The sequence below is a fragment of the Alligator mississippiensis genome, chromosome 2, assembly GCF_030867095.1.
Source record: "Alligator mississippiensis isolate rAllMis1 chromosome 2, rAllMis1, whole genome shotgun sequence".
Taxonomy (NCBI): domain Eukaryota; kingdom Metazoa; phylum Chordata; order Crocodylia; family Alligatoridae; genus Alligator; species Alligator mississippiensis.
The window spans coordinates 256660173-256675047 of record NC_081825.1 but is presented as its reverse complement, the minus strand read 5'-3'; the positions used below and the strand labels follow the sequence as shown (position 1 = coordinate 256675047).

Sequence of the window (14875 nt, the reverse complement as noted above, 5' to 3'; positions counted from 1 at the left end):
CCCTCCCACCCCCACCCCCTTGTCCCAACTTGTAAATATTTATCAGGAAAAAAACAATCCATGTTGTGGCTGAGAGGAGCACTAATTCATATCGCTAAAGCAATATTACAGTAAATGTGGAAGGAAAAAATTAACAAAGTTGATCTGAGCTCTCATTTAATTTCACAGCTCACATACCCAAGGCAGAAAGAAACTTTACGAAGTGAAATAACATTTGACTTTATGCAGGATGTGGTTTTAAACTATCATGAAGAGCTTGCTTACAAAGGGAAAATGACAGGCTTAGCTACAGCGGAATACAAGTTCTGCAGCTATATGAAGGAATAACTATTTTGGAATAATCATAACTGTAGAAACAAAAATACTTATACCTTACCTGTACTTATTGGAATTACAGTTAGTCCAGAATGATGTCATTTTTTAAATTACAGAAATAGATTATCAACATGACTGGTTATTTTAGAACAGCTATATTAAAATAGCTTATTTCAAGATGGCTATGCTGTTAGATTTTCCTAGGGAAGCAACCCTTAACTTAGCCTGTGGTTTCATGTTGGGAAGAATCAACAAAGACTACAGGTTTGCCGATACAGTTTGCTCATCCAACCACACACGTAAGAACAGCCATCTTCCTTCTAATTTGTGCGATTCTACTCCCCATTTAAATGCAAAAGACACATTTTGTTTTAACACAAAGTTATAAAAATGCTTCTAATTGCTTGCAGGAAAGGGTAAACTATAAAGGGTGGCACTGATTGCTTTATGCTTAGGCAAAGTGTACTTAAAAGTGAAACTGCTTATGAATAATTAACCAGCACTTACAACATTATAGCCACAGATTCTGCTGACACATCTGACAATATTAAGCCCATCTAACACAATATCATATGGAAGACGATTTTCCATGAAATCTTGAAATCTTTTGAGTTCCTAAAAGGAAAAAAAAAGGGAGAGAGGGGGTTAAGGACCAGAGCTTTAACTTTTTAAATAAAAAATAAAAATAAGTCTCTCACTTACTGTATCCTCGTGCCTTTGATATTTACTAGGACAGTGGTTTTCAACCTTTCTTCATTAGCAGACCCCTAAAAAAATTTGAATGGAAGTATGGGCCCCTTTGGAAATTTAAAATGGAGTCGTGAACCCCTCTGAATTGTAAGTGCAGTTACTCATATACTTTTGATTGATCACAGTCATCTTTCATGGACCTCTTAGACAGTCTATGGACCCCCGATATAGTTTCATAGCTGGCAGGGTCGAAAGCGACCTGAACAGATCATCAAGTCCGACCCCCTGCCATGGCAGGAAAGAATGCTGGGGTCAAACGACCTGGGTAGATGATTGTCTAGCCTCCTTTTGAAGACCCCCAGGGTAGGAGCGAGCACCACTTCCCTTCGAAGTTTGGTCCAGATCCTAGCCACCCTGAATGTGAAGTAGTGCTTCCTGATGTCTAGCCTGAACCTACTCTCAGTCAACTTGTGGCCATTATTCCTAGTTACTCCTTCTAGTGCTCAGGGAACAGGGACTCTCCCGTTCCCCGCTGGTCCCCCTTGGTAAGTTTATAGACAGCCAACAGATCCCCTCTCAGCCTTCTCTTGTGAAGGCTGAACAGGTTCAGGTCCTGTAGCCTCTCCTTGTAGGGCCTGTCCTGCTGCCCCCGACCATGTGAGTGGCCCTCCTCTGGACCCTCTCAATGCTGTCCACATCTCTCCTGAAGTGCGGCGCCCAGAACTGGATGCAGTACTCCAACTGTGGCCTGACCAATGTCGCATAGAGGGGGAGGATCACCTCCTTGGACCTGCTTGTGATGCATCTGTGGATGCATCACAAGCTGTGGTTAGCCTGACTGACTGTGTCCTCACATTTGTGGCCCATGTTCATCTTGGAATCAATAATGACTTCAAGATCCCTTTTTGTCTCTGTGCTGATGAGAAGGGTGTTCCCCAGCCTATAGGTATGCTGCTGGTTCTTTCTCCCTAGATATAGTACCCTGCACTTGTCAGTATTGAAACCCATCCTGTTCTCATCTGCCCACCCCTGTAACCTGTCCAGATCCAGTTGTAGCCTGTCCCTCCCTTCTATCGTGCACCACTCCCCACATCTTAGTGTCATCCATGAATTTGAACAAGGTGCTTTTCACCCCCTTGTCCAAGTTGCTGATGAAGATGTTGAACAGTGAGGGCCTGAGGACCAAGCCCTGGGGGACCCCACTGCCCACATCCCTCCAGGTTGAAAATGACTCATCCACCACCACTCTGGCCAACTTGCAACCCATCTGACTGTGTAGGCATCAATGCCACAGTCGCCTAATTTTTTAATGAGAATGGGGTGAAAGACAGTGTCAAAAGCCTTCCTAAAGTCCAGAAAGACTACGTCCACCATGACACCTGCATCCAAGGATTTTGTGACCTGGTCATAAAAGGCAAGCAGGTTGGTCCGACAAGGCCTGCCCCTAATGAATCCATGTTGGTTGGCCCTGAGCATAATCTCACCTGCTGGTCCCTCACAGATGTGCTCCTGGATAATTTTCTCAAAGAGCTTCTCCAGGACCAAGGTAAGACTAATGGCTCTATAATTACCTAAGTCCTCCTTCCTCCCTTTTTTGAAAATGGGGACCTTGTCTCTTTACAGGGGCTTTTCAGAAAGAAAAAAAAGAAAGAAAAAAAATATTAAAAGTTTTGGTCCTTATTTACAAGGTGCATAGATCACTTCTACAATGCCTCTGTGGTGAGCCTGAGAACGCTGCTCAGAAGTACACCCCCCCCCCCCCCGCCGCAAACTTACCAAAGCCTAGAAATCAGACACATTAGCCAGTTTAATGCACATGGACCAAGAAGCTCGAAACAGCCTGAGAACTGCTCTGGGTACACACACACACTAAACTGGCTACTCTGTCTAATTTCCAGGCTCTGGCACATGCTACATTGGAGCAAATGGGCAAGACATGCTTCTTAGCATGGCTTTTGAGTTCATCATGGAAGTAGCACAATGCCCATGGCCAAGCATAACAGAGAGACCAGATTTATTTTATTTTTAATGTTTGCCCCTTCCTATTGCTTTTTCGAAATCAGAAGGAACTTGACTAGACAGAGAAACAGTACAAATGGTCAAACTGAAAAGTTGTCAAATATCTAAACTAAAAGAAAAATTAAAAAAATATGTCTTCTTCTAATAACTTTCAGCTACAATAATCCCAATAATAATAGCAAGTAAAACAACTTCAGACAAAAGTGTAAGTTGGAAGCTCATCATATCACTTATACCCCCTTGACATGTACAGGCAAAATGTCTGATGGGATCTAATGCACGATTCACACAATTGCACCTCCTGCCATGCCACATGTAGGTGTGATTGTGAGATGTGCATATTAGATCCCACTGTGCTTTGCTGCCATGGCAGGGGGAGCCTGGCCCTCACTAGAAGAAAGCAAGCTCCCACAGCTGGGAGCCCCATACACCCCTGGGGCAGGGGGGATTGCCATTGTGGTGATCCCCCTACCTAAGGGGTGCATGAAACCCCCAGGGCAAGAGGACTGCCACAGGAGAGATCCCTCCCCGTCCTGGGGGTTTCATGCACCTCCAAGGCAGAGGAATTGCCCCTGCAGTTATCCTCCTGCCCTGGGGGTTTCATGCACTGATAGACTTGGGGGAGGGGAAGGGGGAAAAAAATCACCTGTGTGGCAATCCTCCCACCCTGGGGTTTCATACGCCCCCGGGGCAGGGAAATCACCACTGAAACGATGCCCCCCAGCCCTGGGGGGTGCATGAAACTCCTGGGGCAGAGGGGTGGGGTGGAAATCATTGGGAGGCACATGCTGGGGGGAACGGTGTCTGCAGCTGTGGGACTCTGGGTCTGAGCAGCTGCAGGGTGCTGCTGGGACCCATCACCTGCAGGGGAGACCCTGCTACACGTGCAATTTAAAAGCTTGATAGCAATCAGCTATAAAGTTAGTACGTACTTTCAAGGTCTAACTTTATAGCTGGTTGGAATGTTTTACTGCGTGATAAGTACTTTGCAGGTGTAGTTAGTGTCAAGGCACTTATTAATTGTGTGATACCTGTAACATATGTGGGGGGGGGGTCTTAGTTTCTTTTATCTTCACACTTCTGTTTGAAAATGCTTACATTTTCTATAAAGGCTTTCACCAGCAAATGAAATGGTTTAGATTTCTCTTTTATTTGTACTCCTGTAAATCCAAAAAACCCCCTAAGTGATGCATGTTACTTATTTCTTGATTTATTATCTTTATATACATGTACATGTGTTGACAATATATTTGGACAATTACACACACCTCCCATAAGTTGTCCAAAGTTGTTTTACTTGCTATTATTATTGGTATTATTGTAACTGAAAGTGGTTAAAAGATTTTTTTTCTTTTAGTTTGGATATTTGGCAACTTTTCAGTGAGTGTAGCCATTTGTACTATTTCTCTGTCTAGTCAAGTTGCTTCTGATTTCCAAAAAGCAACAGGAGGGCAAACCTTAAAAATAAAACAAAGCATAATAGTATGCTTACACACACACAAGCCCTTATTTACTTATTTGTATGTATATGCATGTGTGTGTAAATATAGATCTCTAGATCTCTATCTATACACACACAAGTAAATAAAATCACAAGACGACCTTGAGCAAAAGAAGCTGTTGGGTATATTCAATTCTTTCTATGGTGCACATTACACTACAATATATTCACGGTCACTGGTAAACCTAGACAATATACAGAAAGCAACTTTATCTTTATGCTGCATCTTACACCTGTGCCTCTGAAGAAATTAACTGACAGCACAGATACCTGGAAAATCCCCTAGACTAGCTGAAATGCAAATATGTACTGTGGATTATTAGAGTTCAAGGTGTGTCTCTGACATGAACCCAGTCAACCCAGACATGTAATCGAAATCCTCTAATTCTCTCAGATAGCTGTAACACAAAAGGAAGTAGAATTAAACACACAAGTTTATTTTGTATCTTAGGAAACTGCCACGTGACCTATTGCTAAGAACATACATATGCAGTTATTCCACGTACTGTGACAAGCTTTAATTTGCATGTCAGTACATCTAAGAAATAGTATTCGTACCATACTGGTATCACTAATAATTCCACTTTAAAGTAAAATATTTGTATATTTATTAAGTGCCCAATCCTGTTCCTTTAAAAATCAAGGGAATTTTATCACTATAGTTTTTCCCATAGAAATGCAGGATATGGAACCTAATGTATTCCAGTTTTATTGAGCACCTTTGGGGAAAACGCAAGCACTCTCAAACAAAAAGCTAAGAAACTGAACAGAAACTGAGGGATGTAACATCATTCTTCTAATCCTGTGAAATCTTTACTACATGCTGTAGTAAAAAGCAGCACTGCTGTGGTGAAAAGAGTGGTTAGATTTGAAGATGTGATGTCATTCCTTCTCATGTCTTCTTTGACTCTATAATTTTCTTGTTCTCTAGCCAATGCTCTTGAGTATCACCATCCTTAAATTAAATATTCATTAACCTTTTTATACTGTGCTCATTAACTGAATCATCGCACTCTGAAAGTACTGAAGGCCGACAGGGAAGTATTCAGGCCCCTGAATACATATTGATAGACACTTCCCTTATAGGAGAAAGGGCAGGATTCATTATTCTTGAAGAATCTGAAAGGCCCCTTAAGAAAACAACCCTTGAGGTAAACAGTCTTAACTACCGACCAGTTTCTAGTCTTTCTTTTTTTTGGAAAAGGTCTTAGAGAAAAGTGGTGGTCAGAACCTTGATGGTTTCAAAGATCCCTGGATTTACCCGTCTGGAAAAATCAGAAATAGACGTGTATGAAAAGACCATTCTATTGGGGTTCTATTGTTTTTGTCAGTCAAGTGAATGACAAAGACAAATTGTTGAGTCCTTCTGAAGGACTCAGTGGACAGTTGTTCCTGTTCCTCAAGGCATCTCTCCCATGAAGTGTCACTGAAGCATGAATACGAAGGCATGAGCTGCAATTTGTTCCACACGCTGATGACATCCAGATCTTTGCATTTAGCAAGTCTGATCTAGCTGAAACAGTGGAATAAATTACTTAGTGCCTAGATCAATTTGGAGGTATGAGTTAGTTTCTGGTGATCCAACTCACAAGGGATTGACAATGTTGACAGGTTGGGAGAAGCCCAAAAGCAAGTAAAGTGCCAAAGACTCACAGAATACAACTTCTATTTGTTATGCAAGCGTAGATTCTAGATTTATTACAACCTGAGCTGTTCTAGTATGGCGAGCAATTTCTTCTATTTGCACCTGCTTGAAAATTTGCCTTCTGATGTAGACCCTGCCTAAAATTTACCCTGTCTCTGATACCACGAGCAAAAGTTAACATAATATTCTCTCGTGGATAAGGAGGATGCCTGCTTATTAAATGGAGTAACCCACTGGGAATTTATGTATGCATAGTGCTTTGTGATCTGCCCTAGCTGCCAATAGGTAAAAGGATGGAAGTTCTAAACTGTTTGGCATGTGGATTATAATCAGGAAGATGTGATTTTAAAGATCACACTTCTCACAACTAGAGTTAAAGTGCCTTCCAGTGCTCTCAAACAAGCTTTCAGAAAATCCTTCAAGCTCTTATCACTGGCTAATGATTGGAAAGGGCATTTTGTGACCCCTGAAGAAAAAGAGAAAGAAAGGAGACTGTGTTCAGCTATTACAGAACACAGTGAATTTATTTGGCTACAAAGCAAGTCCTGTAGGGTGGCAATAAGTTACTATTAACTTCACATTTAAATCAACAATTGCCTACTTATTACAAGTAATATTATTAATAGAATTACAGATGTTAATAGTTTAACAAGCCAAAAGGCATTGCAAGCCAAAAAGTAGAGGAGCATACTCCACTGATTCACACTATTAATATTTCTAAGGTGAATTACCAAGTGTTGAGCTGGATGGGTGACAGGCATGGCTGTCCCATTATACCAGGGATGGGCAATTATTTGGGCTGCAGGACCACTTCGGGAGTTTTGGTGAGCTGTTATGGGCCGGGTCAGCACTCTCCAGCATACCAGCTCACCAAAACTCCCTTAAAGGTCCCTGCAGGCTGCGCACATTTGGCTGGGTGGATGGGATGGGGCTGGGGGCAGTGGCGTAACAGCATCCAGGAGCAGGACAGGCAGGTGGGGCTGGGGTCATGGGACAATGGCAGTGCAGGGCCATGGCCTGGGGCAGAGCCACGATCCACTCCCCACATCACAGATCATGACCAGCCTGACCTGGAAGTGGGGCAGAGCATATGCCCATGACCCCCCGCCCCAGCACATGCAAGCACAGGCAACCCCAGTACAGTGCAGCTGCAGAGTGGCACAGCCTAGCAGCGCGAAGCAGCCTAATCTGGTCACAATTTGCTGCCACTGCCCTGTGATTGTGATCATGGTCCTGGCCCTTGTGTTGCCCCTGCCTGTCTGCCCTGCTCCCTGCCTGAAGCCCCAATTTCATCTACCCAGCCAAGCATGCCCTGACTGCACAGGCCCTGGGCCAGTCTCCATGCAGACCCTGCCCACCCACTCCATCTGGCACCCCTGGCAGTGGGTGCAGGGCAGACAGGCCAGGGTGCCTGGGCAGCGGAGCTAGGTTCAACAGTGACATTGGCAGCTGGAAGGAGCCATTGCTGCCAGGGGCTGCCGGGAAGCAGAGTCCAGCCACTGCGCTGCCCCAGCCCTGCTGCATGCCCAGAGACAACAGCACATGGTCTGGACTGCACCCCCCCAAGCCTGAGCCAGGCAGGACCGAGGGACTAGATAAAATCCCTTGGTGGGTTGGATCTGGTCCACAGGCTATATTTTGCCCACCCCTGCATTATACTGTACAATACAGGGCTCAGGCCAGAACCACCAAAATCACTTTTACAGAAAGTATAGAAAAAGAATGTGCAAAAAGACAGACAAGAGAAAAATAGCAATAAAAATATTTGGCTCTTATATAACATTTTTCATCCATCAAAGTGTTTCTGAAGATGAATAAGTAGCACCATCTCCAAGTGAGACATAGGAAATCTGAGGCACAAACTATGAAAAAATACCCAGGGACAAGTCAACTGCAGAGTTAGGAACAGAAACCAGCTTCCCTGACTTCCTGTCCTGTGCCACATTCACTGGACTTTACTGGAGATTCAGGAGAAGATGAGTCACTGAGGTGGTTTAATACAGGAAGGCCATTCAACATACAAAAGTATAAAAGGCCTGTTCCTCCCTTGGTATTTGCACCAATAGCATGAACAGCACATTACATGAAGGTCACAGACAAACAGCAGAGGGGTGTGTGTGAGGGGGTAACAAAAGCAGAAAGCAGGGGGGTGGGGGGGAAGAAAGTGTATAAAAGAGAACTCTTGAGTGCGTTATACAGCCAGAGGACATTTAAACTCCAGAGTAACACTGAATCCAAGTAGATTAACATTTTTTAAATTTTGCAGAGAACACACCCTATAACATAACTTTCTCTACAGTGTTTTATGGACTGCATTTAAACATCATAATATCATTCAGTATTATATGGATGCATTAACAGTAAGTATCACTCCATACCTAAAGTCAGCATGAGTTAAGAAGCACCTTATTATAGGTAAGGAAGAGCCATGCCAACACATGAAGAAGGGTCTAATACAAAATAACAAGTAGACTCATTTAATTAACTGCTCCATTACCCCTTCTTAGGTCCTGCAACAAGGTACTTACAAGGATGCTCCTATGAAGGGATTCTCAGGAAAACCAAGCAAAAAAAACAAGTCAGTCAGGTGGACCAATCCTCCCCCAGTCAGAGGTTACCATGTAGAACTTCCAAGCAGCCTGATTTCCCCTTCTCTCCACAAACAAGGAAGCAGATGGGACAGCTATGTAGCAGTAACCCACCCAAATGCATGACAGAGTGGTACAGGTGCACACAAAGATACAGGATATGCCATCAATGCAGCAATTCTATGTTTGAGGGACATTGAGGGTTAGGATTTAGATACATCAGGATTTAAGTATTCAGATTTGTCAGAATTTTGAGCAGGTCCTATTTAGGCTACAATAATGACAAGATGATGGAGGCTTAAGAGGCTTAAAAAGTTGGAAAACATTTATACATAAGGCCCACAAGCTCCTGGAAGAGATTGGGGATCCTGAATCAAACTTATGGGTAGCAACAATGTGGGATGAATACTGGGAAATACTGCTATACTATTCCTATAGCATTTTACACCAACACCAAACAAGTCCCCCATTGGGCATGACCTTGACAGACAAGAGCAGGTCAAGCTGAACAGACTGAGATCTGGCTATGGCCGCTTCAGAACAAGACTTCACAAGATGAACGTCTTGGACACCCCGCTGTGTTAATGCGGCATCCAGAAAACAGCACAACACTTAACTGAAAGCTGCAATCTTTACAAATGCCCAGACACAACAGATGGAATCCATATATTGAGCAATAATACCAGGCAGTGGCTCATAGATTTGGAAGTTGATATCTGATGCTATATGAAGGAAGGAGAACCACCTGTAAGGCTTTAATATTTGCTCTACTAACCACTTGAAAGAACAACAGCTGCTGGCAATCATAGTGGATTCACTGGAACACCTTTCAACCAGCTGTCAACTGATCGTGAAAAGATAGAACAACATATAACAGCAACATATAACCAACCCACTGCAAAATATAACAGCTTAGAGGCCAACTCAGACAAAGCTGAGTACTTCAATTCAAGGTGCAGGGTTTTGAGTTGTAGCTGTGTTGATCTAAGGACATAGGCAGGCAAGCTTCTTTGGGCAGATATGATATCTTTTATTAGACCAATTGAGTAGTTGGAAAAAAATTCTTTGCAAGCTTTCAGGCACAAGCACTTCAGGCATAGGGAGTCTCTGCTATTCCAAGATCTCCAAGGAATAAAAGAAGCTAAAAGTGTGACAGGATGTCAGTGAGAATGTAAATAGGTGGAAATTAGGAAGACAAAGGGTAGAAAAGGAGGGGAGGAGAGGAAGGGAAAGAAAAGTGTAAATGGTAAGGTTAGGCAGGTACCTGGTGAATCAGATGCCAGGCAGGTTGTAATGTGTCATAAATCCAATGTCCATGATTTATTTCTATCCAGTAGATTTATGAAGTGGAAGTCTGTAGGCTCATCTACGAAAGGTGTTTTGTAACTTCAATTCAAGGTGATAATTCACTGGGAGATCCTCTTTGCTATGTACTCCATACTGGTTAACCAACCCAGCTGGATAATAAATGGAGCCATGGATGGCATTGGAAGATTACCAGTGAACAGAATATTCATATTTAGCTTGTCCCTAGTGAGTTAGGCTCCCAAATCTTGTCTGGAGAGGACTATGACTTCAAGTCTGTCAGCACTGTTTGTACCAGCTTTGACTAACAAAGGGACAAAATTGGAGAATATTTCTAAGATGCCTTATTTATATCATGTTCCCAGTGGAACAATATTGGAGAGAAATACTGAAATTAGCTATATAACAAAACTCATACTCATTAGAAGACTCCAAATAGCAGCTTGTGTGCTAGATTAATACTGTCTATTATAAAGGTATAATTTAAAGAAGAGAACTCATGGGTGGTATTAGCAATACCATATTTATATCAGCCAATTCAGTATTTTATAAAGGGGAACTCAACACCTGATTTCATTCATACTCTAGCTGGGAAGATGGGGGAATGCCAGCTACATGGACTTCCTCCAAGAGGGCTCATTTCTACATCTGAGCACCACACAGATTAATTTGAATGTAAAATGTGAACAAGCCATAGAAAATCCATTATGAAATTTGTATCAACGTGGAAAGAGGAAGTAATGCCATTAACCAAAAAAAATTGATTCTGTATAATTGCAAGTCTGCAAGTCAAATGCATTCACAGCTCAAACAAGAAACATAGCACCACCTGAAATTCTTCTATACCCAAAACTGGATGGATACCTAAATGAGTTCCAGGAGCATAAAAAAAAGTACAGGATTGGTATCTTAGCAGGACTGAAAGCAGAGCTTCTTTTTAGAAAAATAAGTGTGTGGATTTTTTTAATGAGATGGGTAGGTTATTTGCTGACTTTTACCACATCACTTAAAAAAACTCAAAGCAAAACAAACAACCCCCCCCCCATCTCCACTAACTTCATACCTGCAAGCTAGCATGATGCAGCATATAGAGAAAGGAGTTTTAAATGAGAACTTTCTATTGCTTATGTATTTCAAGGCTGAAGAGGAAACAGGAGCTGTTTATAACATAAATACAAATCATGGGCTGGACTGAGTTTAATGACCATTCAAAATTCTAATTTAAGTGCTAAATAAGTAGGAGGTGTTAAAGCTTCCCTGTTGGGCCTTTGTCAAGTCCCCAGTGGATTTCCAAAACAAGAGTTGAAATACAGCCATGTTTGAGGTGCAATGAACAGTCAAAATGAGAGCACTCTTAGAAGATTTCCTATTCCTGAAATTATTAATATTTTCCCCAGTTTCAAGGTGAAGAAATTCCCTTTATAAACCCTGTAACCAGGAAGCCTTCAGTCTGTAGTGTGTGTTAATTACTAACAACTTATGCTTGTATACAATTTGTTCACTTTCCTAGAAACGTAAATACTGTTCTTCCCAATCAAAAAATAATCTCGAGAGACTACATTATCAAGGAACTCCTACCGTCACATCTTGCAGAGTGACTACTGTCATAACCCAGTGAGTTTGGTGCCTCGGCACTATGGAATTTTCTTGACACACGAGAGCCTCTTGCACAGTGAGGGTTTTTGCTGCATAAAGAACCCGCGTGCAGGAGAGAGTTCCTGCCACTTTGCAGCTGTCTTTGCAGGATGCATTTTCTCTTTGCAGCACAGAAATGCACGGTGCAAAGAGTTCCCGCCATTCGGATGTAAATTCGTGCCCCGTAATTGGCTAGTGCTAAATTATTCACATGTGGTGGCCGGTAATTGGCTTGCTGGCCGTTTAAAAACTAGCGCGACCTCCGCCCAAGTCCAAGAGCTTTGAGCATGCTGCAGAGTGCCTCTTAGAGATCTGACTTGCGGCTAGCTGATCGATAGACTGATCACCTATCGATCCCTCTTCCCGTCGCCGAACGCAGTCCCAGACGTACCCTTTCCCCGCCGGCTTGAATTATGGACGGATTTACTGGCATTGGCCTCGCCAGCTGGAGCAACTCACATTGTTGTCCAGACGACCGAACCATTTCTGTCGCAGCCACCTGCGACGTAAGTAAAGTTTTTTACAACCATTAAACCTCGTCTGCCTCTCCATTCACCAGCCCGCCCTGACGAACGAGTAATTTCTGAATCACCTCGAGTCGGTTCAGCCCGGCCGAGACAACTACCACAGGGGTGAGGAATCTGCATACACCTAAAGGATTTCCAAGGCAACTCTGCTGAGCAAATATGTTCTGTACTGATGCATAGCCTGTTTCTAATGGTGAGTAAGCACTGCTGTTGTGGAAGGCCAGGAGCAAACCTCACATTAAACATAGTGGTGGATCAATGACTGAACCTCTGAAAATGTTTAAAGGCTTGTCACTGCAATCACAATGCTGTTCTGAACTCCCCCTAATTCAATTTCCATGAAGGAAGGAACAAGTGTTATGACAACATAACTTAGTGCTATTACCCCAAATGAGATGAGAGGAACTGCAGATACAGTTGATACACTGGGCATCTAATCAAAAATAAAAAAGCAGGTGCCTACCATATTTTTTTTGCATATAATCTGCCCCAAAACATAACCTGCATCCTATTTTTGGAAGGAAAAAAAAGATCTTACCTGGAAGCCTTGGGGTCTCTAGGGCTGTGGGCTGCACAGTGGGGCTAGAGGCCGGGGGTCACACACTAGGGCTGTAGATTTGGGATCCAGAAGCCACGTACTGGGGCCTTGGGAGCCAGGGACTTCCACACCAGGGCTTGCATGCGAGGATGCAGGGCCTGCAAACCACATGACAAGGCTGGGGACTTGGGAGCTGGGGGCTATGGGGTCACATGCTGTGACCTGGCCCAATTTAGTCACAGTAAGGCTGGGGGCCATTCCTCCTCCCCACCCTACACCCCAAGTGTCCTGACCTATGGAGAGCATTTCCTTGCATACAGTGCATACTGCATTGTAACCTTTTCCCCCAAATCAGCAGGGGAATGTCACATGCAAGAAAATGCAGTATATAAAAATGCAAAATGTTTAAGCCCTCCCCTCCTCATCCCAATCCTTTCAACGGATATTCATACATTGCCATGTTTTGCATGAGAAAAAATGACAAAGTAGTTACAAACTGTACAGGAATGATCAATTAGGCCAAACAGGTATCAGAGCAACACTGCATAGCAGGTATTCCACAGAATCTCAAGAAAAAAACCTCTGAGTAGAGAAGACCATCCACTTGAATATATATGGATATAAAGCCCAACTACAAAGATACATTGATATCAATGAAGATATCTGACTGGCCTCCAGATTAAGCAAAGGAAAAAACTGAGTGCAAAATATGGAGATGAACAAAGTAGCAAAATCTAACAAAATGATAAAGCCCCCCATCCTTAATTATAATATGAACAAACTGGTAGCATGATACAAGAGGTCAAAAGTTATGGAAGCAGTTTCTAAACACCAGCTCACTATTTCCTGATGTTGCAAGGTTGGCCATCGCCATACAGACTGCATTTCCAGAAAGTGAGGAGAAAACATCCTTCAGTCTGACATAGAAACACTGTATAGTACTGGCTCTGCTCTCAAGGTCATCATACAAAGTCTTCACCTATGTGGCTATGACTTTTGCTCGCTTCCAGTTGTCTGAATGACATTCTGTGCTACAAGTCATCTGTGTGGTGAATAAGTGGGTAGTTAGGAATGGGAAGTCCTTGAGAAGTCAGGTTTCTAGGTGCTAATTCAGAAAATAGTGGCACAGTATACCTTTGTGCCTAGCTTTAAAAAGGCAAGATCGCATGCAAGGCAGGGCCTGTGACCTGTGTAGCAGAGCTGGGAGCGAGCCACAGAGAAGCCACCTAATAGAGATGAAGCAAAGCGCTGTGGGATGCTGGCAGACTGATCAACTCCCTATCATGAATTGGTGGAGGGAATAATCTTAACCTGAGTTCTTCCTGTTTTGTCCACCACCTTTTGGGATGTGAATCAGGCCAATTCATGGTGCTATCACCCTGTGTATCACCTGTCCCTTCAATTTTTATAGCACTTTTAAGGCATCTGAAGCAATAAAAGTTGCATCTATTCATGCCCTAGGTAAAAGAAAATTGCAGTATAACTAAATGCAATGTCCATGAGAAAGTCACGTGCCAAAAAGTGACAGTGACACTAAACTTTAGAAAAGATGTCAAAAAATAAGATGTTTAGTCAAAAAAGTAAAGGACGTAAAATCCCTAGATGTGGTTTAAATTCTATCAAGAAAAACAAACTTGGAAGACATACATACTGCTAAACAAAACAGGAACCAGGAAGGCAAGGAGGCAACCACAATGGCTAAATTTCAGTTTGAGAGGTTAGACAAGCCAAATAAATTATTAAAAGTTTAGGAACCTAACCACAGTGAAACATTAAAACAGAAAAATATATTACAAATAGCATTCATTATGAGATAGTTTCATAGTTAGTAGGGCCAGAAGGGACCTGAGCAGATCATCAAGTGCGACCCCCTGCCACAGGCAGGTAAGAATGCTGGGGTCAGACAACCCTGGCTAGGTGTCTATTTAGTCTCCTCTTAAAGACCCCCAGGGTAGGAGCGAGGACCACTTCCCTTGGAAGTTGGTTCCAGATCCTAGCCGCCCTGACAGTGAAGTAGTGCCTCCTGATATCCAGCCTGAATCTGCTCTCTGTTAGCTTATGGCCATTGTTCCTTGTTACTCCCGGTAGTGCTCGGAGGAACAGGGACTCTCC

At 43.0% G+C, this 14875-nt stretch overlaps 1 protein-coding gene across 10 annotated transcripts in view; it reads right to left on the bottom strand.

Annotated features, from left to right (window-relative positions):
• The window catches only part of PRORP (protein only RNase P catalytic subunit), an 88486-nt gene that overhangs the window by 46833 nt on the left and 26778 nt on the right, over nucleotides 1–14875 (bottom strand). For 9 of the 10 annotated variants that reach the window (XM_059723050.1, XM_059723055.1, XM_059723052.1 and 6 more), the window contains exon 5: nucleotides 823–930. The exons of the other annotated variant lie outside the window; for it this stretch is intronic. In XM_059723050.1, the coding sequence (XP_059579033.1) occupies nucleotides 823–930 (108 nt within the window). The remainder of the gene's footprint in view (nucleotides 1–822; nucleotides 931–14875) is intronic. 10 annotated transcript variants of the gene reach the window in all.